Here is a 24,936-nt window from a genome sequence, read left to right on the forward strand (position 1 = left end):
ATGTCGACATGCACTGGAAAGGAGAGGAATGATGATTTATCGAAGTAAAACACTGTGCATGAATGAGAGGGGTGGAGGGGGAAGTGTGAGGCTCCAGGGAGGAGAGATGGCGAGGGTGGATGACTTCAAATACAGAGCAATGGTGAGTGTGGTAAGGAAGTGAAGAAATGGGTCCAAGCCAGGTGGAACAGTTGGCGGAAGGTGTCTGGTGCTCAATGTGACAGAAGAGTCTCCGCTAGGATGAAGGGCAAAGTTTATAAAACAGATCAAAGATCAAGACCAAAGAAAAGGTTGATGGATGTGGTGAGGGAGGCCACGAGGACAGTGGGTGTTAAGAGAGGAGGATGCACGAGATGGTCTTAGATGGAAAAAGATGACAGGCTGAGGTGACCCCGAACGGGACAAGCCGAAAGGAAAAGAAGAAGAGAAGAAGCCAATTGTTTTGTAAGTGAAGCTGCCTGTGTGGTTAACGACTAGAATTCAAGTCAAAGGGTTTCTTGCTGTCAGCTGCTGTATATAAAATCAAAAATATTTGCACAGTGGATAAGTAAATGTTTAAAATGCGTCGCCATTAATATGAGTTTGTTGACAATATAATCTGTGCTCTTGACATACATTTCCGCGACCCTGACGAGGCTCAGAGTCGAACTGATGTAAACGGTGTCATTCAATATTCTTTTCAACACATTGTCACAAATAAAAGAGTGGAAACGAGGGAACAGGCTACAAAGAAATACATCTGAACACTTGTGATTGGAAGCAAAGTAGCGAAACGGAATTTTTTCAAAAATATAAAACTGAGGAGTGTTGTTGAATTGTGTATTTGATTGAAATAAAACCAGTTTGAATTTGCATAAAATTGAGTGTCTTTATTCAAAACGAAACCACATTTCTTCACCTCGGTCATATATTTCAAGAGAATTATTTGAGCTGTAATCCATAAAGCATCTTGGGGACATTCTCAACTGTTTCAGTGCTCGGCCCGCAGGCGAAGAAGAGAGGTAGCAAAAAAAAAAAAAAAAAAAATTGTTCTTCGAATGAGACATCAACATGTCCCTACATTCATAATGGAAATATTGCAAGAATGTATGCAAAAGCAAATCTAGAATATGGTCAAAATAAAGGCAAATACGGTCTGGCAAATATTTTCCTGCCATCTCTGATAATCACAGACTTCCTGAAAGAAAATCTCTCCGTGTTATTTCTTCGTGTTCTCAAACGTGAGTGCCGCCCGACCCGGCTGTTCATAGAACTCAGCCAATTGCAAATATACAGATGACATTAGGCGCTTGCTTGATGCTGGATTTCTTAATTTACAAAAAAAAAAAAAAAAAATAATAATTAAAAGGCACGGTATCTCTAGAGAAGGCAAAGCAGCTGATAAGAAAAAAAAATAGCTCACCGGAATGTGTGTGGGGGGGATAATCAGTGATCATTAATTGATAATGTATTAATTTATAAATTATGTTTGGAAAATGTTCTGAAAATGCATGTACATTATGGGGAATACATTTGGAATAATAGTCATATACAGTTTGTGTACAGTGGGGGGGGAGATGAAATAAAGCACATCAGATGTCTCAAGTATTGTAAAGATTTCAAATAAAACCATTCAACGAGTGTTTTTAAAGCACATGCCGGTACCGGTGTCCAAAAAAATTGATTTATATACACGTTTAATTGCTTGTTTATCAATCAGAGAATTTCCAGCATTCTTAAAAGTAACCTGAATATTTCTCCACAAAGTGCATATGATATTGAACCTACATGAGGATGTGTCTCGGTACACGTTGACTACAGAACACACACGCAGTCAAGTAAATCACGAGCGGGCCAAGATGCGTACCGGGGTGGTCTCCTTCTCTTCGCCGTTACCTCACGCCGGTTTGTTCAAGGCCTGCAGGATGGCGGGCTTCTCCTCGATGACGCGCACCAGCAGGTTGTCTATGTACTCCTCGAGCTCGCTGATTTTGCAGTCTTTCTTGGACAGATCGTCTTGCTGCCGCACCACCAGCGTGATCAGCTCTTCGTGGGTCAGCTGAGTGAACGGCCCGCTGTCAGCCACGCCTGCCACCTGCGTCAAGTGGAGAAAATTTGACAATCACTCAAAAGATTCAACAATCTGGCCCAAAATGTCACCACTGAGTCAACTGGAGAATTTTTAGAACGGGGTCACCGTGTGGGAAGCAAAAGTGTCATTGTGTATATATTTTATATTCATGCCACAGTACCTTAACCTTTCCAGCTGTGCCGTTCGGAACATGCACGTCTTTCAGCGCCGAAGTGCCGCTGTGATACTGACTTTCAATCGAGTGAATGGGCTTCACCGGATGCGGCCTGGAAGGAAAACGGATTTTCTCAACTAGACATTGAGCCATCGGAAAAAGGACGGACGCGTATCTGTTGCAAACTGGGCACATGTCAAGTCATCGTGTTCAAAAGTGACAGAATTGAGTCTTTGCTTAGGTTTTAATCATCTTCCAAATCCGAGCCCGAATTCACCAAGAAAACCGAGAATCCCAGCAGAGATCACACCAAAGATTTCTTTCTCCAACCACCAGCTGCAATCACACGGCGACGCAAACCTTTCTAAGTCTCACCTGGATAAAGTAGAGGAAAGGCCATCTCCATTGCTAATCTGAGCACTGACAAACTGAGACTCAGAGGGTGGCATCAACGCTCTCTTGGGTTTCTTTCTCACAGAAACCACTTCCGCTTTTGAGGACGATTCCTCCATTGGGTTACTTCCAAATGGATCTTCTCCCTCAAAAAGATGGACTTGTGCCTTCCCATCGGCCGGATGCCTTTGTGCGATGGACTCAATGATATCATCCCTCTGGGTTCTTGCACTTTTTTCTTCATCTGAAGATTCCTGCTGAAACTTCAAAGCTTTCTGTGAGTTACTTCTCGAAGGAGGTGACGACATTCGTCTGGATGAGCTTCTTCTTTGGAAAACCGGACTGATTTCCCCGAATTCATCCTCCATTTTGCTCGTCTCGTAGCCGTTCAACCTTGCAAAGGGATCGACTGGTTTCTCTTCGTTGAAAATTTGATCAAGATCATCTGCGGTCATTCCAAGGTCTTTGGGTTTTTGTTCTGTTTGCAGTACCCTGGAAAAAAGGTCCTCTGATGTTCTCGCTGGTTTTTCTGGTGCCCCCATGGATCTAGAAAGATCTGTGCTTGTATATGGGCAAAACGCTGAATTATTTTCTTTATCCTGTTTGCCACTATCGTCTATTTCGCTCATACTGAAACTTGGTGTTGTTTGGATGCTGTCGCTCATATCAGAAAAAGCTTTTGTGGCTCCAGAATAATAATGTTCTGTTGGTTCGTTAATGACAGCCCTTTTCCTTGGTCTAGCAGTGGGAATGTTGATGTCGGAGGTCTCTGAAAGTTGTGTGTCCTCCGTAGGCAATCCTGAATCCCAGTCCATCTGGCTCGTTGATCTGTTCTCACGTGATGGTAGAAAGGACGGTTGCAAAGCACTCCTTGATTCATCCAGCGATATCTCTTGGAGACTCTCGCTTCCTGCAGTTGCTGAGGAAAAAGACCTTGTGAGAGACTCGTCGCTCCAACGGAAATCCTGGCTTTCCCTTCGACCGGAATCTGAAATTGATCGCCTGTGCGTAGTTAACACTTGGTTTGGTGGAGGAGGGGCTGCTACATTTTTGGATGACCGACGTCTGTTTTCCTGTTGATGAGTTTGAAAATATCCCACATCAGGGCTTTCCTCTGAAAATGAAGGTCTAGCCTCCCCAAAGTTCTCTGGACCATCCACACTCATTTCTGGACCTACAAGTTCTGGTGTAGTGTCCATTTGTCTTTGATTGACTTCAGCAATGATGTGATCCCATCGAGTGGTCCCCGTTACCCCGTGCCTCTTCTGGGGATACAGGGTTTCATAATCAGGAAGTGGAAGAGAGAGTTTTTTGCCTTGCTGAGATCCATTTGTGTGCGTGGCGCTCTGCACCTCTTGGGTTCCACCACTCTGGGCCTCATATATGGGATACAACGGTGGCAAGGGGGATCTTCCTATCCTGTCTGCCATTGTGGGGGAATATGAAAGGTCTGTACTGTTAGAAGGGGAACCAGTTGAACGTTCACACAAAGAATCAGTTGGAATTTTAAGAGGAGAACCAGGAGGACTTTCACAAGGGGAACCAGGCGGCGTTTCCCTTAATCTGAGGGGAGCCAAAGATGTATGAAGGTAGGAGAACGTGTCGGGGGAGTCATACGGTACACTAGAGGGGGTAGATTCAGAGGCACCTGGGGAAGACCACTGCTGGTCCACTGGAACACTGGCGAGTTGAGGCTCAGAGTGTTCAAATTGCAGGTGCTCAGAGGATTCAGATTCCAGAGAATGACTCAATCTGCCAAGAAGTGAAAACAAAGGCCTACAAATCAGTGACACCATCAAATAACCCCAGAGTTGCGTCCACCGACGTATAAGCCCATCACCAATTTAACTCGCGGCTCTCAGGTCAACACACTTTCATAACAACAATCCTTCGTCGAACATTGTGCAACTCCTGTGATTGTTTACGGAAACCCTATTCAATACTTTCAGAATACCAATGAGCAAACGTGAGCTGTAATGATTGCACATTCCTTTTACCAAACAGAACATTTAAAACGCACAGAGAAGCTAGAGAAACCATTTCTACAGGTTTGAAGCCATTTTAAGTTGTTTCTGAGTTCTAACCCATTATAAGTTATTTTCTTCAACCCATTTAAATTCCAACATAAAACCTTTTCCAAGCTCGCTTGATTCTAACAAAATACATAAGCCACAATTTATCACCGAACACAAAATCCAACATCATTTAAAAAAGCGAGTGCAGTTTACTCACCATGATGTCTCAAACCCGACTAAAAAGCCACCGAGGTCCAAACGTAAAGAAAAAAAATAGAGAGGAAAAAGGAAAACCACGCACCCAAGACGTTCCACATTACAAGTCCCGCTTTAACTACTTCTGCAAGCTGTTTCCACAACCTGTTCCACAACATCGCCACAAAACTGACACGCCCTTATTCTCATCCCACGGCAGAGGAGTCTGGACAAACGAGTCGATCAACTGCTGGGTGGAATACTAAAGGTAGTCCACGAGTCACCAGTGTGAAAGTCAACGTCAGGAAGGTCGTAGGAGTACGTACATGTTAGATACTTTCATGTGCATGTCAAGCAGTTATGTGCATTTTACTGCAAAATGTTATTTATGAAAGTAAAATTCACATTTAAATTGGTGGGCTCCTCGGTTCAGCCAGGAGATAAAAATGCACATGAAGAGCAAAGTTAATGACTTTCAAAGCAAAAGAAGAATATGCCCAAAAAAAAAAAAAAAAAAAAAAAACTTTCAAAAAGAGGAACCCTTTCTTCCATCATAATATAACGTAAATGAGAAGGCATACCTCGGTTTGACCGTGGACACTCTCGCGGTGCGATTTAGGAAGTACGTGGCTGACGAGGTTTGTGGGTTAAGGCTGGAATTCTGCTCACCGGCTGGACTTTCACTGCTGTTAAATTGGGTGCTCGTGCTCAGGGAAATATTCTCGACCAAACTGGTGGCGCCGAAGACTTGCGGATCTCTTGCGTCATAGCGAGAATCTTGCGTGGTCGCTTCTTCGGGGGTCTCCTCCTTCCTTCTCGTGATTCCAAAGAGAGATGAGAGCCTTTCGCTCATGGAAGCCTCCTCGTGGCTTTTCTGCTCTTCGTTTTTCTGCGTGCGCTCGTCCAGTTTACGACGCTCCTCATCCTCGGCTGCTTCCACCCTCCGGCGTTCTTCTTCCTCGTCCTCCCTCTGTTTCTCTCGTCTCGCCTCATCGTCAAGAAAGCGCCTGTTCTTTTCATATTCCTCGTTCTGTCTAGAAATCTCTTCCTCCTGCAGTTTCTTGAGCCTTTCCTCTTCCTCCTGCAATCTTATCGCTTCAATTTGCCTTCTTTCCTCTTCCTCTTGTCGGTACTGCTGTTCCATCATGAGCCTATCTCTAGTCTCGGACCGAAACAAAGGCACTGATGAGTGCCCCACACTGGCGGTGTGTTGTTGCTGTTCTACATTCTCCATAGAACCTTGGCCGGAGCTGTTCAGACTGAAAGTAGAGTCGCTCCCGGCATCCATCTCGTTTGCATTCACGTGGCTGCTGATCACGCCGGTGTTGTTTTGGTCAATCTTGGTGTGCTTGGAGCGGTTCAGTAAGGATGATAACGGACCCAGAGAGACCTTGCTGTCAGAGCTACCGCTTCGCTTGTGTCCAGGAAATTTGAATTTCTTCTTGACTGTGGAAGAAGAGAAGGGAACGATGTGAGATTATAGCTTACATGAAACACATGATTACCGTAATATCCGGCCTACCAGCCGTGACTTTTTTCACACGCTTTCAACCCTGCGGCTTATGCGGTGGTGCAGCTAAATTGTGCATTTTTTTCGAACAGCCGCAAGGGGGCCCTCAAGCAGAATAAGGTAAGAGTGAAACCGGTGGCATATATGTGCCGAGGAAGTGACTTTTACCAGTATGTTTTCCTTTTAACTGGCCCAGTTAACTGGCAACACGCTAGCGTTAGCCCCGCGCTAGCGTGTTGCTGCTGTGATACTGCCGTGTCTCAGTGATTTAGGTATGTATTTTTTAACCGGCCCTGTAAGTGCTGTGCTACCGTGTTGCTACTTTGTAGCTGCCGTGGCTGTATATTTTTTTTTTTACCGGTATGTTTTTTTTACCAGCCCTGTTAGTGCTACCGTGTTGTTGCTATGTTAAGCTAGGCTGAGGTAAAACCTAGAAAGGTAAAGGTAAGGTAAAACTTTGAAAACTCTGTACCGTCTTTCTTTGTAAATATAAATTTACATTTCAATGTGGGCACTTGCGGCTTTTACAAGTGCGCTTTGTAGGCCGGAAATGATGGTATTTCAATTGTGTTAATGTCCCTTTTCCACTCCACTGTACCTATCTGGGTTGACTCGCGACTAACAAATTGACATAATCAGGTACTACTCGTCTGAGGCCCCATAGCTCAGTGGTTAGAGCAGTGGTTCCCAAAGTGGGGTCCACAGACCCCACGGGGGTGAAAAATGCCTTTCCAGGGGGTCCGCGACACGATGTCTGAGACAAGAGTAATAATAAACGATTTTTCTGAAGAAAAGAACAGAAAAAAAGTTTTTTTCTTCTGTCTCGCTATGTCTCAGATCCGATCTTTCCTATTTTGAGCCCAGCCCAGATGAGTGATTCAGGCAGCGCCACGCCCCAGCCCGAAAAAAAACAAAATTGTCCGGAACCACGTTTTGATTTATTGTGCAAAAATAAAAACCAAGAGCCCGTGAGCCACTAAAATTGAGTATTTCTTTGTACCAGAATGTCATTATTGGCAAAGTTGAGGTTGGGGGTCCGGGAGCTTTTTGAACGACTCACTTGGGGGTCCGGGCCCAGGTTGACTTTGGTAACCACTGGGTTAGAGCATTGGTTTAGGCGTGAGTTTGTATCTCACTGGGGCCTCTACTCCCCAAAAGGGGTTGCATCAGGAAGGGCATCCGGCGTAAAAAACTGTGCCAAACAAATATGAGCGTTCATCTGAGATGACACCCTGTGGCGACCCCTAGCGGGACAAGCAGAAAGAAACTTACTAGGTAGTACTCTTCTAGTAATTGGTAAGCCTGAGCCTCTAAGCCTCCTTATGGGTGACACAAACCACTAATGTGTGGTCAGTAGTGGTCTCAACTTTGCTGTCCATGTGAGAAGACCCTCCTTATTGTGCATCCCAATTAGCGATAAGTAAATACTAGACTCCATAGTTGTAATTTGTTAGAATATTGATTAGACAGACATTGGGAAAAAAAAAAGTGAAGTCAGTATGGTGCAGCGGGAAACCAGCATAAAATTATTAACTATTTCTACACAGAAAAAAACTGTATACCTTCAGGAGTTTCTACATTGATGCCAGATGAGCGGCTGCCGCTAAGGGATGAGTTCTTCCTCGGGAGACTCCCTAAAGTCGACATGGATTGCGAGGTGTTACGTTCCAAGTTGGATTTAGGAGCAAAAAGGTTCTTGAGCTTGTTTTTTTTCTTCTCTCCTGCAGTTTGATTGGGGGACAGTGAATCGTGGTCCCCGTCGCTGTCTGTCAGGACCTGGCTGATAACGGAGCCAGAGTCTGAGAAGCTGTCCTTTTTCTTCAGGCGGATTTTGTCTTTGAACTTTGACATGCGGGAACGGGGCTTGTCCCGCACGGAAAGGTCCACCATGCTCGCCGACATGTTGTTCCTCGTGAAGGTGATGCCGAGCAGCACGTCACCTCGCAGCTTGTCAGCTTTTCCGCTTTTATCCACCAATGGGAACCAACTGAGAACGACAGAGAAGGCACACCATAACTTCAAAATACTACGATACTTTCAACTGTTTTTTTTTTTTTAAATTACGTTACAAGATTAAAAAGAGCAATTGGACGGGTGATCCGGTACATAGGCCAGTGTGATGGTCTGAGCGCTCCCGGTGCTGAAAAGTCTTCTTGTGATTAACTATGTTATATTTTGTAAACTTCCGTCCAGTCTGATACGTCCCCATCCATGCTTCAACGTGTACGTGAAATGTTTCAAGGATTGTCGATATAAGGACGAGAAAGACGAAACAAGAAGGCTTCTTCTCACCGCTGTTCTGGGAAATTACGCTGTTTGGAACACTAACTACACAGACGCCGGCTGACTTTCGTTTTTGGACCGGCTGGAATTTTCGGTAACTTGGACGAACGTTTGCTTGTTTGGGAACACTCGTTCAACATTTGTGACAATTCGCCGTTGTGGCTCAACTACACTATTCTTGAACGCCTATTTTGTGTAAGCTATTTTATCGTGTTTGTGTTGTGTTGATGTGTGTGAAATTAAATTGTCAGAAACGCGGAATTACAACTGCCTCGTCGCATTTTGCTGGTTTGAAAAAAGGGGACGTTAGTCTAAATTCGTACGTACGTATTTGTGGATATCTTTTTAATCAACTTTTGTTTTAAGGTTAGGATATAAAATATGTCAGCTCCTTCTTTGTAGAAGGAGGAGGAGGAGGAATGAGAGCGGGTGACTTCCCAGTAAGAGTCAGTTACGCACCCAGAGTTCCCCTGTTAGTAACGCATGCGCAGTAATCACAAGGAGACTTTTCACCACGGGGAAGCGCTCAGACCGTCACCCCGGTAACGCATCAGTCAAAAATGTCAAAACAAATAATAATAATAATCTGTCTCAGCACCAGAATTGGGTTACATCAAACTCAACCGCTTGCGACCAGTGAGTGTCGATATTAGTAAGAATACAAAAAGAACTCATGGGAGTGTCTCATTTACCATTTTATGATGAGTTTGGAATAAGTGCCACTATGATTATTATCATCATTATTAATATTATTAAAGTGTGGCCCGATATCACTGGCTAATTGATGAAAATGTCAATAACCTTCAGTCAATGAGAGCAATTAGCTTGAAGGCCGAGGGCTGATTTAAAGCAGAAAGTTGCACGATTGACATCTGCCAAAAATACCACACTGTCATTTTCAGTTTTTACCCGTCTGTGCACAGACAGAATTTCAACTCGTGGACTGATTGTAGCACACTTAACGCGTGTATGTGTAATGTCAAATGAGCAATTAACATATTCAGTCAAGCTGTACAGCTTGCCGCTAAATCAATACTAACATTACCCCGACTGAATTGATTCGTTGTTATAGTTGCGAAGATTGAAAGGCGTGGAATATATTACTCAGCTCGTTGCACTCTCTATTGTCAAAGGCAAATGAAGCAGTACAATTAAGTGTTTGCAGCCTCCCAACCTGTGTTTTCTCAGTTGTTAAGGATCAGCACATATTTTCTGGAGCGAGAGAGAGAGAGAGAGGAGTGTTCTGGACCCGTTTAAAAACAAACACAGAAAAACAAAACACAAGCAATTACTGATACACTAATTAGCTTTGACTGTCATTGGTAAAATTTAGGTAGTTATGTAATATGCGCAGAAATAATGACAGGCCTTGTGCTTTTGAGCTTGTTGGATGAAAAGCAAAAAATACCTTTCACCAAAGCGAGTTCGTGTGAAGTTCTCACTCTGGTCAAGTTGTTAACCTTTAATGTAGTCACTGGAAAATATTTATGCTTGTGAATTTGCGTTATCTGCAGCTGATGGGAGATAATCGCCGCATTCGTCAATTTGCTGTCAGAGACCTCTAGCGGCGCGCTTGTAAAGATAACAAATCAGGAGACAAGCTTGGGAATGAATCAGCATTCCTCCGAGTATAATGTCATGAAGGTTACACTAATTCAAGCGCGGTTCCCATATTCCGCCCTGTGCGCCGCGCCAAGTCAAACAAGACTGTCTTGACAAGTCTCAAAACTATGAGAAAAAAAAAAAAGAAGTTCCAGTTAGACGCAAGTCTAATGTGACTTCGTGCATGAATAAAATTAGCATGAACAGACCCTCATCATGGAAAATCCAAGAAGAAATGCGAATCGAGCTGGCCGATAAAGAAGGAAACGCAGCTGCTGCACGTAAACTTGGCATAAATGAATCGATTTTCAGAGGTAATAAAAGCAGGTGACTTGAACCGTGTTGCTACCGCGTCACAGGCACTGTTTGGAAAGAAAAGTGAAGGTATATTATTAAAACTTTGAAAACTCATTCTGTGTACCGTCTTTGTTCGTAAAGATCTCGTGTTTCAATGTGGGCACATGTGGCTTATACACAGGTGCGGCTTATGTATGTACAAAATGGTTTTTGTTTTGAAAATGTACTGGGTGAGGCTTATAAACATGTGCGGCTTATAGTCCAGAAATGACAGTGTATGTTATTGGTTAGTTTGCACAAATACACTATACGTTAAAAACAAATGTCAATAACATTGGAGACTTGTTTTCATTGGGGTCCTTGGATTTAATAATTGTGCTTGTAGGCGTTTCACTGCGAAATCCGCAAATGCCAGATGCCCCCCCCCCAAAAAATAACTTTTTTTTTTTTTTCCATGAGTTAAGAGTATTAGCACTCTTGACAAAAATCCATGAATACACACACACACATTAATTTTAAAGGTCAAGTGTCATGCCTACAAACATTCAAAAATAGACATGGAATGAAAAATACATCTAACATTATTCACTTCAATGTCCATACGAAAAAATATATATGAGGGGAGAGCGCGTCATCCGTCCGCAAAGTGGTCGCCATATTGCCTGCGTCGTCTGTTCGTTACGTCACACTGCGACATTCGCCATTGAAAACACGCAGCGCCACCTACACCGAAGTTCTTTCCGAAGAAGACAACATCTCCCAATCGAGTGAAGTGACCGGGGCAATATTACCCTATCGTTTCGAGCCATATTTAGATGATATGCGGATCACTTCTAACGAATAACAGACTCCCAGGGAGTATGTTTGACCCAGCCCAGCCGAAGCTGTGCAAGGCGCCGACGGGTACATAGACGCATTTAGCACCCCCTGACTTATGTGTGCAGATTTATTGTTACATTCTGAGAGGATTACGCCCCCCCTCCCCTAAAAAAAACTTTTTCTTTAGTAGCTGTATACACACTGAGCTGTCATTTGGAAGCTCTTGTCCTTTGCACCCATGGAATCCATTCTTTGCAACGAACCGGTCTTTTTGAAAAGTATGAAGAATGAATCCATCCTCCCGAGTGTTCGAACAATATCCAGCAATACAACGAGCCGGCAATTTAGCTAACACGAAGGAACAACGAGCTACCTTCCAGTAGGTGAAACTAATAGAAACATTCGAGCTGAGTGGGCATCTGCAACTAACGTCACTTCCTGCTTCTTCTCCAAAACAAATCCGTCGAGATTATTTTCATAGGGGGAGTTACAAAAACCCATATATGTCAAAATCATGTTGTGTGGTGAAAAAACAGATGGGTCCATTCCGGCTGCCTTTTTTCATTAATAACATACTAAAAATCATCCATTTCATGACAGTGGACCTTTAAAGACACTACTTGGCGGTGAAGACCAATTATTGCAGTATGACACAGTTACCGCATCCACTACATTTTGTGAATACTACATAGTGCCCAAGACGCCAAATTAATGAATAAGTTTCCATTCATGATGTTCAGGATACTGGTGACAACAGCCAGTGTGGAAGCTTGCACAGGATTTAAGGTAACGAATTGTTTTTGTTCCTATTTTTAAAGAGACCAGCAAATTTTACACAGTTGGTGTGGCACTGCAACAGTAGACACGACACCTCACCGCCACCTTCTCTTTTTCAGAGAAAGGGCCCAGCAAGATATTACCACAAACTGCGTGCGCCACAATTCCTGTAATCACAAATTTAGAAAGCAATGACGCCTGCACAGGCGTGATGAGAACTTATCAGCAAGCGCGGAATTCGTCCCGCACGTCTCCGATACAGCAATCGCGAGGCGGACTTTTTGCAGGCCACTGCGGATCTGGTTATAAAAAAAAAAATAAAAACACTGACCGGGAAAATGCTTGACAAATGCCTTCAGTGTAGTACAGGACAGGACAGAAGACGCTTCTCGTTGTTCTCAGTGTGATGCAGATCAGTTCCATACCATTTAAATATATATTTATATCTACATTAAACACTGTTACTTAATTAAAACCACGTTTTAGTGAAAAGTTTGAACTATCACATCCATCCAACCATTTTCTTTGCCGCTTATCCTCACGAAGGTCATGGGGAGGACTGGAGCCTATCCCAGCTGTCAACAGGCAGGAGGTGGCGTACACCCTGAACTGGTTGCCAGTCAATTGCATGGCACTCACAATCACACCTTTGGGCAATTTAGTGTCCAATCAATGCTGCATCTTTTTGGGACGTGGGAGGAAACCGGAGTACCCAGAGAAAACCCACACAGGCACGTGGAGAAAATGCAAACTCAACACGGGCGGGGCCGGGATCGAACCCGGGTCCTCAAAACTGTGAGGCAGACGCTTTTACTATCTGATCCCACCGTGCCGCCTGAACTATCATGTATAATGTTTAGTTATGGATTTGCATGATTAACTGCTATTGTCAAATTTAACCCATTCGTGGGCAGCGTCCCATTTTTGGGACATCATGATTTTCACGCATTATATCCTTCAATATATCAAAATATTGACGTGTTTTAATCTGATTCTGATTCTGGTTTTTGGGACGATCTACTAAGAAAACCCAAGCACCCTCTCGTGGGCAGTGGGACGAGATTATAAATTAGTAAAGTTATCATAACCATAAATGAAAAATAAGTGTTATTTCCTTGATGTCCTGTGAGGAGACTTTTATCTCAACAAGGCAAAATAAATTGCCACCCTTCCCATGAATGGGTTAAAGTTGAAAAAAAAAAAAAATTTAAAAAGTAAATAAGATTTAGCTTCTTTCTCAAAAATTTGAATAAATAATCCTGAGAAATTAAATGTTGAAAGATTGCTCTATACAAACCACAAGCTAATTTAAGTCTTGTGCAGTCACTGAAAAGTCATCATTTGTTGCACTAAATGCTGCTTTTGTTTTTTTTTTAAAGAAAATGCTGGCAAAAAGCTAAAGTGCCTTGCTTTACAGTACGTAAGGCGACGTTTGTCAAGGTTTATCAGGAAATTGCGCGCTGTATTGCTTGCCGGCATCTGGCCTGCGTCAACGTCAGCACGGCGTGCCCTAAGTTGGCTTTGAGACACAATGAAGTGTTCCGTCAACCGAGCGACTGGGTGTTCATTAACAAGATGTTTTTACTGAGGCACGAATCCCAAGCACGCGCTCGCCAATCCTGCAAGTCAGGTTCCATCTGCTAACCGCTGAGAATATTTTGTATTTTTTTGGTGCCAAATGACAAACAATAGGTTGTTTTATTTATGAAACGCCACACCTCCCCTCCCAAGTACATGAAATGCGATGTATGAAAAGTCTATTTGTATTTCAATGTTTTAACAAATCGTCAATGTCATGTGCTATACACAGCAAGTAGAGTAGGTTGCGCAATTTGGTATTCGTCTGAATTGGGTTATGATTTTCAGAAGAAGAAAAAAAAAAAAAAAAGCCTCCAAAGTCACACAATTTCACAGTTCGGCCAGCCACATAAGACGGGTGTCGAACTCAAGGCCCGGGGCCCAGACCTGGCACGACACATGAACTTGTGTGGCCCATGAAGGCAAATCCTGTGCCACGATTCTTGTGAAAATCTGTACCAATATTTCAAATTGTCAGATCAGAAATGATAATGTTGATATATTTTAGGCATTAATGTGTTATCAAACATTAAAACCAATTCGTGGGCGGCATCCCATTTTTGGGACATCGTGATTTTCACGCATTACATCCTTCAGTATATCAAAATATTGAAGTGTTTAAATCTGAAGCCACAATTTGGTAACAGGAGAGGATAACTCAACGGTCAAAGTTAGCGCGGAGTTATTTCCTTTTCCTTCCTGACCCAACATGGCTGCCTCAAGTCCACACGGAGCATTTTCCAAGAGAAGAAAGGGAGAAAGGTCAGTATGCAACCAGGTTTGTCTTCAAAATGCGAAATCCATCAGTATTATTAACGCGTAAGTGTTATTCTAGAATATGAATTAATTAATACACATTTCTCTAGTATGTACCGCTTCACAGAACTGATCACATACCCGTCCCAGTTTTGGGACGCTGCCAGCGAGAGGGTACATCTTTTTTTGCTCTTTTGTTTTATGCGTTAAACGAAGAAGAAGTGTTATTTTAGGAGACCTTTAGCTCAATAAGGCAAAAAAATTGCCACCCTGCCCATGAATCGGTTAACAATTGCAGAAAAAAAAACATTACCCTTGCCTTCTGATTCCAAAACTAGTTCATAGATTTCGTGTGTAAATATGATGAGGCGATTAAAAATGATGTTTTCACCATCATGACGGTCCTTTGAGGGAAACCGTAACTACGATGTGGACCGTGACAAATATTAGTTTGACAACCTTAGTGTAACATTATGTTAATATCTAGTATTGCACACTCAAGATACAATTTCCAAAATCAAGCATATATATCTACGAGAGCTAGTCACAAATTAAAGGTGACTCGAATGGGAGCAGAAAAGCAAACATCGGAAGAGAATTTTTGGAATTGAAACAGAATGAATCTTGGAATATCATACTAACTTTATTTAAAGAGACGCAAGTGCTGCATTTACTTAAAAAAAAACTATAGGTACATATATGTTTCTACATAATATGTTTGGCCTTCCGTACGTCCGGAAAATACAGCCACCTGACAGCCGAGGCCCATGGGCCACAGGGAGCAGCACAATGCCCACTAGATTGAAGCAAAAAATGAATATCTTCATATATATGAAATTTATATTTCATGAAGGGCGGCACGGTGAAGCAGCTGGTAAAGCGTTGGCCTCACAGTTGTGAGGACCTGGGTTCGATCCCGGCCCCGCCTGTGTGGAGTTTGCATGTTCTCCCCATGCCCGGGTGGGTTTTCTCCGGGCACTCCGGTTTCCTCCCACATCCCAAAAAAACATGCATTAATTGGACACTCTAAATTGCCCCTAGGTGTGATTGTAAGTGTGGCCGTTTGTCTCGACGTGCCCTGCGATTGGCTGGCGACCAGTTCAGGGTGTACCCCGCCTCCTGCCTGAAAATAGCTGGAATAGGCTCGAGCACTCCCGCGACTCCTTTGAGGATAAGCAGCTCAGAAAATGAATTGATGGATGTTTAGCCTTTGTTGAGATCTCCACGGAAAGAGACATTGGACGGCAATACTCGGGGAACCAAGATGGCGTCAAGCTAGCATTCGCGGTGTACAGTACATACTATCTAGCCATTTATGGTGTAGTCACATGGGCAAATAACTTTGGATTTTTATCATATTCACGTCGTATTCAAAATCTGAGGATATTGGATTCCATTTCTTCTTACTCCAAATACTGCATTGTTCACTCGAATTATGCAGAAAAAAAAATGTGGAGAAAAAAAATCATTTACGTTTACGTAGTTGCAGCAAACAAAGGGAGCGATTTGCTCACCTCATGAAGTGATTTCATTCATTTCAGAAATGTTTATCGTTCACATTTGTCCAAAAACGGTAACAATTCACTCCAGATTTGTTTTTAAGAGTTAAAAAAGTACGAGAAGCTGATGGCTCGACATGCCAGTTTACGTCTTATTCTTAAGACAATATAATTTGCAGATGTAAATTACACGCTAAAACAACAACAAAAAACTATTGCCAACAGACCTAATATCAGTAAATCATTGTGGAACTGCAATGTTTTTCGTCAGTATTCACACACCCCGTGTCATGTGACGGAAGGAGTGGAGCGATCTAAGACGGTCGACTGCAAGGTGAAAAGATCCTGCAGCCATCCCGCATGCCCTTGCGCCCTCAAAACACAGCGAGCGGAGCGCTCGAGAAGTGAGAAACAAGTCAGCCATGAACAGGAAGAGCGCAAGGACTGAACTTTCCCAGCAGAGTGTAGAAAGGTCACGTGTAAACACAAGATAAAAATATGAGCGCGGTATTCCAAAAGAACAAGTCAACCAGATAGGACCACTTGAAAATGAAGAAGGTCACATTGCGAATGGTTCTTTTTCCTCTACGGTGAACTTTTTATGTTTATGATGTACTCACACTGGAGGGTGTGTGTCGAAATGTTACACCCAAGCTTCATTGTGCTACAAAGTCATGCAAGACGTCAGGGTGTGAGCACCAAGCTAATGACCCCCAGGTATGCGCAGCACTGAGAAACATTGATTTCAAGATGGGCTTGCGAGAAATCAAAATCAGGACAAAAATGAAATGTGGTCCATGGCGGCAAGGAATTAAAAGCTTTTAGACGCATTTGACTTTAATGTTACAAAAACAAAAAAAGACGCGGGCGTGCAAAGTCCCGTTTAAGGCCTTTACTTGGAGTTGAAATACAAAACAACCTCGGTTCTCGACCGCAATCCGTTCCAGTAGGCGCTTCGAGGACCGATTTGTTCAAAAACCCAACCGATATTTTCCCACGTCTGCGTTACGTTACTTCCGGGTTTTGTCACAGGCGTTGGGGAGTACCGATTTGTTCGAGAACGGAGACGTTCGAGAACAGAGTATTCAACTGTAGTTAGCGGTGCGACGCCGACAACGCTCCCAAAGAAGATCAATTAATGTCAAAAATAATACGCCCATTATTGTCATTTGGGTCACGGGTGATCTCGAAGCTGGCTCGAACCCAGACGGGCGACTCAACCGTCACACCTATGTGCAATTTAAGGAAAGCGAGTCATCATATTTTTCTGAAAATGTGAAGTTAATGTTAAATATAAATGTAGGTGATTTCCATGTGTTTGTTTCTCCTTTTTTTTTTTTTTTTGACTGAGTAAGAGATAGTAAACAAATGGGTCACATGGCCTGGGTCATGACTCAAAAGGTGACCTCTGTGTCACAATAAGAAACTAATTATACGTGCATCATCAACGTCAATAAAACTAGTAAGAACTAAAATAATGAACAATGAACTTGACCAAAAATTCTCTCTTTTTTTAAGTAGATGCTCCACTAGTGTCCATCTTTGTATCACTTCTAACCTCAGGGGTACACAAAAGATGTATAGAAGAGGAGGGCTTACTCTGGCTTTTGGCGAGCCTTGTTTTCGTACAGTTGCACCAGGTTGACGACGGCTTGGCCCAGGAACTTGTCCAGTCCGGCCTGGACTCGGTGCATGACGGTGATGTACAGCGTGCAGCGATCGACGTTCCCCGGGTGGAAGAGCGGCAGGCCGAACGTCGCCTCCTCTTTCCACATCGGCGCGGTGCTCTTCTCGGCCACTAAGGTGGAAAACTTGTCTTTGGCCACCTGGATGATGGCGTAGGCGTCGTTGGTGCCGTTCTTCCCCTTCGGCCGAAGGTTCCGAGCCTGGTGCACCGTTACCTGCACGTCGGTGGGGAACGCCTGCTGGCTCTGCTCGACCAGAGACATCGCGGCAGTCGACGAAGACGCGAGCGACTGATTCCCCCGAACGGGAACGGTTCAGGAAGGGCGGCTTGGTCTGGACCTGGCGTCGCCGTTCACCTTCTCCGTCCTCTGATAAGTTCCAAACGCAGGTTTGGAGTTAACCAGCTCGGCTTCGGATCAGGAAGTACGTCCCCCTCGTCCTCGTCCTCATTTTAAGCCTCTGCCAGTGTACATTAACCGACAGTATCAAATATTAGATAAGTGGACGACCTTTTGTAGAAGCTTTAATTCAAGTACCACCGACGACTCTCTTAACGTGAGTTGCAGAAAATTAAAACGCTTACCTCCCTAATGTTTAGGACTCCCATCGCGACGCCACACGCGGCCACCCGATTGGCTGGACGGACCTGTCAATATTTCAGACGGTTCACTGATTGGACTCTTATGACTAGAGGCGGGGCGTAAACATTCCAGCATACTACTAACCACTGGTCGGGAATCAGTTTGCAAACTCTTGAGGCGAGTCGGGCCCCCAAAAAAGAGAAAAAGTACGTCACCAAATGTCTCCCAAAAAAGAGTCGTGACTAACAAAGGTCTCTGGTGTTGACACGTTGTTACAAACTAAAGAAAGACGTCAGAGTACAAAAGAATTTGATGTTTGTGACGTCCATGTATGGCGGGTAGGATGACACATTTTCATTTTATATTTTATTTTGGTCGAAAGTTGCGTATTTGAACTTAAAATCCGCACAAAATAGTTCCCCCTTTTTAAAAACATATATAAAGCTATTCCCGAGAAAAAAATAAAAATGTTCTGTTGCTTTTTTTTTTTCCACGAGCTAGCTTGCGTTGTTTGACTTTTATGTTATCAAAACAGTATTGCGGCGTCGCTGGGAAACAGGAGGCGATCCCAGCATGCTTTGCGACCATAAGGACGTGACACTGGGACTGTGAAGAACATCTTGACTAATAAACTGCCTCCAACTGTTACTGTTCGTCGGAAATGAGTTTGTTCTTCATGCAAGATAAAAATACAAAACTGCCTCACAACCACCGCAATAATTTACTTTAATGCTATCAAATCAATATATTCCGGGAGCTAACATTGTGAATGAAGGACAAGATAGTGAATTAACTAATGATAATAACTGAAAAATGTACCTTATTTGGGAGGGTTTTTTTTTAATTTTATCTCTCCCAGATCATAAATGTAATTTTTGAAAGGCAGAAATTTGTGATTTTTAATGTCATACATGACGCAATGTAGACACCTGTCCACCCCATGCAATCAGTCAGACTGCAACTTGTAACATGGTCAAGACCAAAGAGTTGTACAAAGACACCAGAGATACAATTGTACAACTCCACACGGCTGGAAAGGGCGACGGAGAAATTGTTAAGCAGCTTGGTGAAAAAAGGTCCACTGTTGGAGCAATCGTTAGAAAATGGAAGAAGCTAAACCCGATGGTCAATCTCAATCGGAGTGGAACCCCATGCAAGATATCACCTCGTGAGGTCTCAATGATCCTTACAAAGGTGAGGAATCAGCCCAGGACTACACGACAGGACTTGGTCAATGACCTGAAAAGAGCTGGGACCACCATTTCCAAGGCGACTGTTGGTAATGCACTAAGACATGGTTTGAAATCACGCATGGCACGGAAGGTTCCCCTGCTTAAAGCAGCACATGCCAAGGCCCGTCTTAAGTTTGCCAATGACAAATTGGATGATACGGAGGAGTCATGGAAGAAAGTTTTGTGGTCAGATGACACCAAAATGGAACTTTTTGGTCATAAAGACGAATGATGAGTTCCATCCCAAGAACACCATCCCTACTGTGAAGCATGGGGGTGGTAGTATCATGGTTTGGGGGTGTTTTTCTGCACATGGGACAGGACAACTGCACCGTATTGAGGAGAGGATGACTGCGGCCATATTGTGAGATTTTGGGGAACAACCTCTTTCCTTCAGTCAGAGCATTGAAAATGGGTCGTGGCTGGGTCTTTCCACATGACAATGACCCGAAACACACAACCAGGAAAACCAAGGAGTGGCTCCTTAAAAAGCATATCAAGGTGCTGGCGTGGCCTCTGCAGTCACCAAACCTAAACCCAATAGAAAATCTTTGGAGGGAGCTGAAACGCCGTGTTTCTCATCGAAAGCCCAGAAACCTGTCTGATCTAGAGAAGATCTGATGGGCCAAAATCCCTCTTGAAGTGTGTGCAAACTTGGTGAACAACTACAGGAAACGTTTGACCTCTGTAATTGCAAAAAAAGGCTACTGTACCAAATATTAACAATTCCAACGATTTCTCAGGTGTTCAAATACTTATTTGCAGCTGTATCACACAAATATGATCTTAAATCATTAAAAAAATCATACATTGTGATTTCTGGATTTTTCTTTTTAGATGATCTCTCTCACAGTGGACATGCACCTACCATGAAAATTTCAGACCCTTCCATGATTTCTAAATGGGACAACTCGCAATATAGCAGGGTGTTCAAATACTTATTTTCTTCACAGTAATTATTCAATGTGTGTGCGTATTAGGAAGTTGTTCCATTTGTTGTATCGTTCTCTGGATTGCACAAAGACTTCCTTTGAACAACGGGCAAAAGATGGTGACAATAAGATTGATAGCGCAAGGCCAAGTTCCTCATACAACTTCCTTAGTAGCTGAATAAAATGCAAAGATTAAAAAATGAACTGCTGGTCTACAACCATTTGCCTAACATTTGATAAGCAAATGCCACAAGAATGGATGATACCTGACTGACATGCATATATATATATATATATATATATATATATATCCCATTTGTTAATCATATGTACATCCTCCACAATTTGATTTTATTATCAGGAGTGCGGATGGGAATCCATAATGCTGAAAAAAATTATTTGCAGTCTGTATTCAGAAATCTCACATTCTTCTTTTTGACAATGGATTATGTACAGCGACGCACGCACGCACACACACAGTGCGCATGCACACAAATTGAAGAAAACATGACCATGAAAGGAATTGAATAAAGCTGTATACTATGAAAGTCTTCTGAAATGCATAGAAAGATCAAAACTAAAATAATAAATCTCTTATTAAACTTAAATCCACATACACCTCATATATGCACAATTCTGCAATATTGTCTGTTGAATAAAAAGAATATCTTAGTTTTTTTTTTTTTTAACCATTTCAAATGATTTGCCACGGAAACTTAAGTAGCAATTTGGGGTCCTGGATCGGTCTTAAATTACTTAGAATTAAACGGGAGCACATTTAAAAGTCTTTTCTCATCACAAAAAGCTGTCAAGGGAACACTGAAGTTCATGTACAAGTACAGATTACACAGTGGTTTCGCTTTTCCAAAAACTGCTCTTCACTCCCAGAGAACTTTGGGAGTGATCCGTGCCGCTCAAGTCGCGGTCCAGCTCCAGGACCGAGTTCTTCAGGGCGCCGTTCGGAGCGGCGGCCCCCGGCACGGTCGTGGTGATGCTGTTCAAAGGGTAAGAGCAACGCTTAGCCTCCCGCTCCGCAGCCGCCGCGAGTTTCAGATTGTCTCTGCTGATGCAACGTCTGTGCGCGCCGTTCATGGCCACCCTGCTGGCGGCTGACGGGAGGAGTGGGTAAGGTTTGCGGCTGCCGCTGCTCCCCCCGTCGCTGCCCTCCGAAGGGCTGGTGGCCACCGACTGAGTCACGCGCTTTCCGTTTGCCAGCGGGCCCGCGTGGCTCTCCGGGAGGCTGTGATGAACGCTCCCGTTCTCACTGGTGGCTTGTTTATGGCCCCCGTGTGATGAGCTGAGGTGCTCGGAGCCCGTGGGACCCAAAGCTCCGAGGCTGCCCCCGCCTCCTGCTGTCCTTAAGGCTTTGAGACGGTAGTGACCTCTGCCATCGCCCCGATGGTGGTACTGGCCGGCGCCTTGCTTAGTCCTGCTGTTCACTTTCCTTCTCTGAGGATGCACTGGAACCGAAGAGTTAATGCTGGGAAAAATATGATTTGATAGCTTGGCGACATTGTCTGTGCTGGTGCCAGTGTTGATACTGGCAGCGGCCCGCGAGGCGTTGCTCGGAGTGTCCTGCGCCACCTGCAGCAGGTTGGTGAGCTTGCAGGGCCCGGGTCCGACACTGCTGATGCCGCTCGGTGTGGATGACGAGTGAGTCGACGAAGAGTTGTGCGAGTCACCGGGCTGATGGCAGTTGATGAAAAGTTGGGACCCCTGCTCCGAGGTCTGCGCTGCGCTTCTCGTCGTGCAGGTGCGCACGTAGGCGGACGCGGGACGGGCGCCGCCGTGACCCGGGCAGCACGGCAGCCACGAAGCCTGCACATCTGCTCGTCGGAAGAAGTGGTGCACCACCAGGAACACCCCTAGGGCGATGGCCGCCATTCCGTAAAGAGAACTAAACAACAAGCTGGCGTGCCCAGTCAGGAACACCGCCATGGCCCCACAACACCACAGAACCACAAACAGGAAGTGGGTGGCCACCAAAATTAAAAACTGTGTCTTTAGCGAGTACTGGTCCACTGATGCCGCGTTGGAATTTAAAGGACCCACAACTGAGTCTGTAGAAAGAAGGCTGACGCTTCCGGCCAGTGCAGGCTGGTTCTCAATCGCAGGAGAAGACGGTGCGGTTCCTGCGCATTCTTTGGTTGTACGCTGCCTCAGGCAGAACACAGTGCACAGGAAGTAGATCCAAGTCACCAACATCACCAAGCCTGCCGGGACAAAGAAAGCCCCCAGACTGGGGCGCCACACCAGCCAGCAGCTGCAAGAGGCAGTCAAGAATCAGCGAAGGGTCAACGCAGAACAAGGACGTCATTGTGAATTTGTCCAATCGCACGGAATGATTCAGTTTGCCGCTAAACGTAATCGCAAAGTCGAAGGGGGGTCGGCTCAAGGACGAAGAGGTCCGGTACTCACTAAGGGCTGTTGTCTCCGTAGTTGCTGACGTTGACAGCTGCAGTGATCCCACAAATGATGAGAGGAACGCCACCAGCAATCAAATAGAACCTTGAACGAGAGTTAAAACATCTGTTTGACCTTTGGCTGTGACATTTCCAACGCATGCAAGACTGTGTCATATCTGTCCCCGGCTGTAATATGAATAGAGCTGTGTGATCCTTTATTTTCCGAGCCGGCTAAGGTCAACAAGGCTGAGATTTATTGCGAAATGGCGCAATATATCTGAGTGGGCAACAAAGAGGCTTCGGAGGAGCGCATACGGTGGATGATCTTTGCTGTGGGATCGCAGGGGCAAGACGAGGCCAAGGAGAGGACAAACACAAGGGATTATTTGGAAAGACAGTGCACCCCCTGAATCTCCGAGATTTACAGCGACTCCCTCTGCCCCGTTGGGCCGGATTCATACATTCTTCTCGCCTACATCTTGTCTTACAGCTTCATGTGGTTACAGAAATCCTTCAAGGTTTCCTAAAAAAGTGAAGGACTTTGTTGTCGGGCACAATGATGCCTTTAACGCCGCGCAGTCCGGGTGGTCGAGCACAAGGACATCCGCATCTGTCTTAAACATAAACCGTATTGACAGCCGACGACAATCTTCTGGAACGAGAGGAGGTGAAGGCGAGTTCTCGCTCTGACCTGAGCATCGGTCGCTGAGCCGGCGGAACGGAAGAATCCCCTTCTGCCGGCGGCGGCATTCTCCATATAGCTTCTTTGTAGATGACCCTGGCGCTCACGCCGATCCACAGCAGGGTTGACAGCGAGGAGTAGTGCAGCGCGATGCCCACCTGTCGCATGACGCTCATACGTCAAGTTTTCACATTACTAATAAGGACGTCAAGCAAAAAAAAAAAAAAAATCTTACCGCTTGACAGACAACCGGGTAGCTGGTCAGGCTTATGCCTCCTGCGTAGATGGCTGTTGTCATGGCGATGTGGAAGCAAGTATTCAGTAATGTATGCCAGCTTTTTCTTGAAATGTGAATGGAACTGTTAAGGGAAATAGAAAACCATTGCATTTTATTTAATTCAATAGCATGAGAAAGTTTGTGGTAACATTTAAGGCACAGCATGTACCGTATGTACCACAATGTGAAGTTACCTGTGGTGTAGTATGTGAGTGATGATGATGGTGAAGAGGCAGAGGAGGAGCAGTGCAGTACAGGCGTACACCACAGGGTGGAGCACCCGAGCGGAGATGGGTGAAGACTTGGGCAAGTCCGGCACCTCCTAGATGACAAATCTCAAGTCAAATGATGACCTCGCAAGCGTGCGTCGGGTCAGTGAGCGGCGTCCTGCCTGCAGCACGGCGTAGTTGCTGAGCAGAGAGCAGCGCATGGTGGAGGTGCTGCCGCCGCTGCGGACGAGCTGGCATCCCTCCGGGCTCCAGCCTCCGTGTTTGTTCGGCGCCTTGGGACTCCACTGGGCCGCCACGCCGTCGCTTCCAGGTGACAGGTGGCGGAGCGAGACCCAGACGGGCTCTGAGTGGTTCCACATAGCGCAGCCGTCTGAATCGCAGAGGAGAGAAACCATTGGCCGAGTCATTAATGGTCCAATGACATCGATTCACTTCAAGGTCAAAGTTTGTGTGTCCGTTTTCCATGAACCGCCATCACATACGCCCCCGAATGGTCCCGCATGTTCCCACACGTTTTGCACTCTCCTGCACGATTCCAAGGTTTCATCACCCTCTTTAAATACCAAAGTGATAATACAAGGACGATCCTTGCAACCAAGGATATGTAAAAGCATCCAGAAACATCTACTATAAGTGGAGTGTTATTGCAAAACATGTAGGAATGTGCAAAAACGTGCAAGAAAATGTATTTGTTGGACACAAACTTTGAGCTGTAAATAGCTGTTGCCTAACGTGCTTGAAACTATTATAATGGCGGGTTCTTCTCCAGGTAAAACAGCATTTCTACCCCGAATCCCATTTCCTAATGATTGACCGGTTCAATTCAGAATGCTTCAGTTTCCGATATCTATTTGTTTTCCAATAGATTGGATTTGCATTCTCTGTGTTTTTCTCAGGGTCAGTTTCATGTTGTTTGTTCAAGGGTTGGCGGCTGTAATAGTTTCCGTATACTGGCAGAGAAT

At 44.6% G+C, this 24,936-nt stretch overlaps 2 protein-coding genes across 11 annotated transcripts in view; both read right to left on the reverse strand.

Moving 5' to 3' along the window:
* Nucleotides 1-848: 848 nt before the first annotated feature.
* Nucleotides 849-18,209, reverse strand: rab11fip1a (RAB11 family interacting protein 1 (class I) a). 2 transcript variants are annotated; one of them, XM_061818531.1, is made up of 5 exons: nucleotides 17,549-18,209; nucleotides 7,901-8,325; nucleotides 5,410-6,274; nucleotides 2,232-2,337; nucleotides 849-2,074 (listed from the first exon to the last, which is right to left on the reverse strand). In XM_061818531.1, the coding sequence occupies exons 1-5, from the start codon at nucleotides 17,896-17,898 to the stop codon at nucleotides 1,877-1,879; spliced, it is 1,944 nt and encodes a 647-aa protein (XP_061674515.1). In that variant the 5' UTR covers nucleotides 17,899-18,209; the 3' UTR covers nucleotides 849-1,876. The 2 variants fall into 2 exon arrangements, with proteins under 2 accessions (XP_061674515.1, XP_061674514.1); XM_061818530.1 differs by lacking the exons at nucleotides 5,410-6,274; nucleotides 7,901-8,325; nucleotides 17,549-18,209 and adding an exon at nucleotides 2,601-5,383.
* A 743-nt stretch (nucleotides 18,210-18,952) lies between these two features.
* Nucleotides 18,953-24,936, reverse strand: part of adgra2 (adhesion G protein-coupled receptor A2) — a 66,421-nt gene continuing 60,437 nt past the window's right edge. For 4 of the 9 annotated variants that reach the window (XM_061818524.1, XM_061818520.1, XM_061818522.1 and 1 more), the window contains 6 exons: nucleotides 24,136-24,344; nucleotides 23,939-24,066; nucleotides 23,703-23,826; nucleotides 23,477-23,625; nucleotides 22,799-22,888; nucleotides 18,954-22,643 (listed from right to left, as the gene is read on the reverse strand). In XM_061818524.1, coding sequence (XP_061674508.1) covers nucleotides 21,224-22,643; nucleotides 22,799-22,888; nucleotides 23,477-23,625; nucleotides 23,703-23,826; nucleotides 23,939-24,066; nucleotides 24,136-24,344 — 2,120 coding nt within the window. In that variant the 3' untranslated portion in view covers nucleotides 18,954-21,223. Of the gene's footprint in view, nucleotides 22,644-22,798; nucleotides 22,889-23,476; nucleotides 23,626-23,702; nucleotides 23,827-23,938; nucleotides 24,067-24,135; nucleotides 24,345-24,936 lie in introns of all 9 variants that reach the window. The other 5 variants (XM_061818528.1, XM_061818527.1, XM_061818525.1 and 2 more) reach the window with 4 other exon arrangements.

This window comes from Syngnathoides biaculeatus, chromosome 4 (genome assembly GCF_019802595.1).
Source record: "Syngnathoides biaculeatus isolate LvHL_M chromosome 4, ASM1980259v1, whole genome shotgun sequence".
Taxonomy (NCBI): Eukaryota; Metazoa; Chordata; class Actinopteri; order Syngnathiformes; family Syngnathidae; genus Syngnathoides; species Syngnathoides biaculeatus.

Coding starts and splice junctions, on each gene's coding strand:
- rab11fip1a (XM_061818530.1), bottom strand. CDS start 4,414: ATGGTGTCACTGATTTGTAGGCCTTTGTTTTCACTTCTTGGCAGATTG. Junction 2,338..2,600: donor CTTTCCTCTACTTTATCCAG/GTGAGACTTAGA, acceptor TTTTCCTTCCAG/GCCGCATCCGGTGAAGCCCA. Junction 2,075..2,231: donor GCACAGCTGGAAAGGTTAAG/GTACTGTGGCAT, acceptor CACTTGACGCAG/GTGGCAGGCGTGGCTGACAG.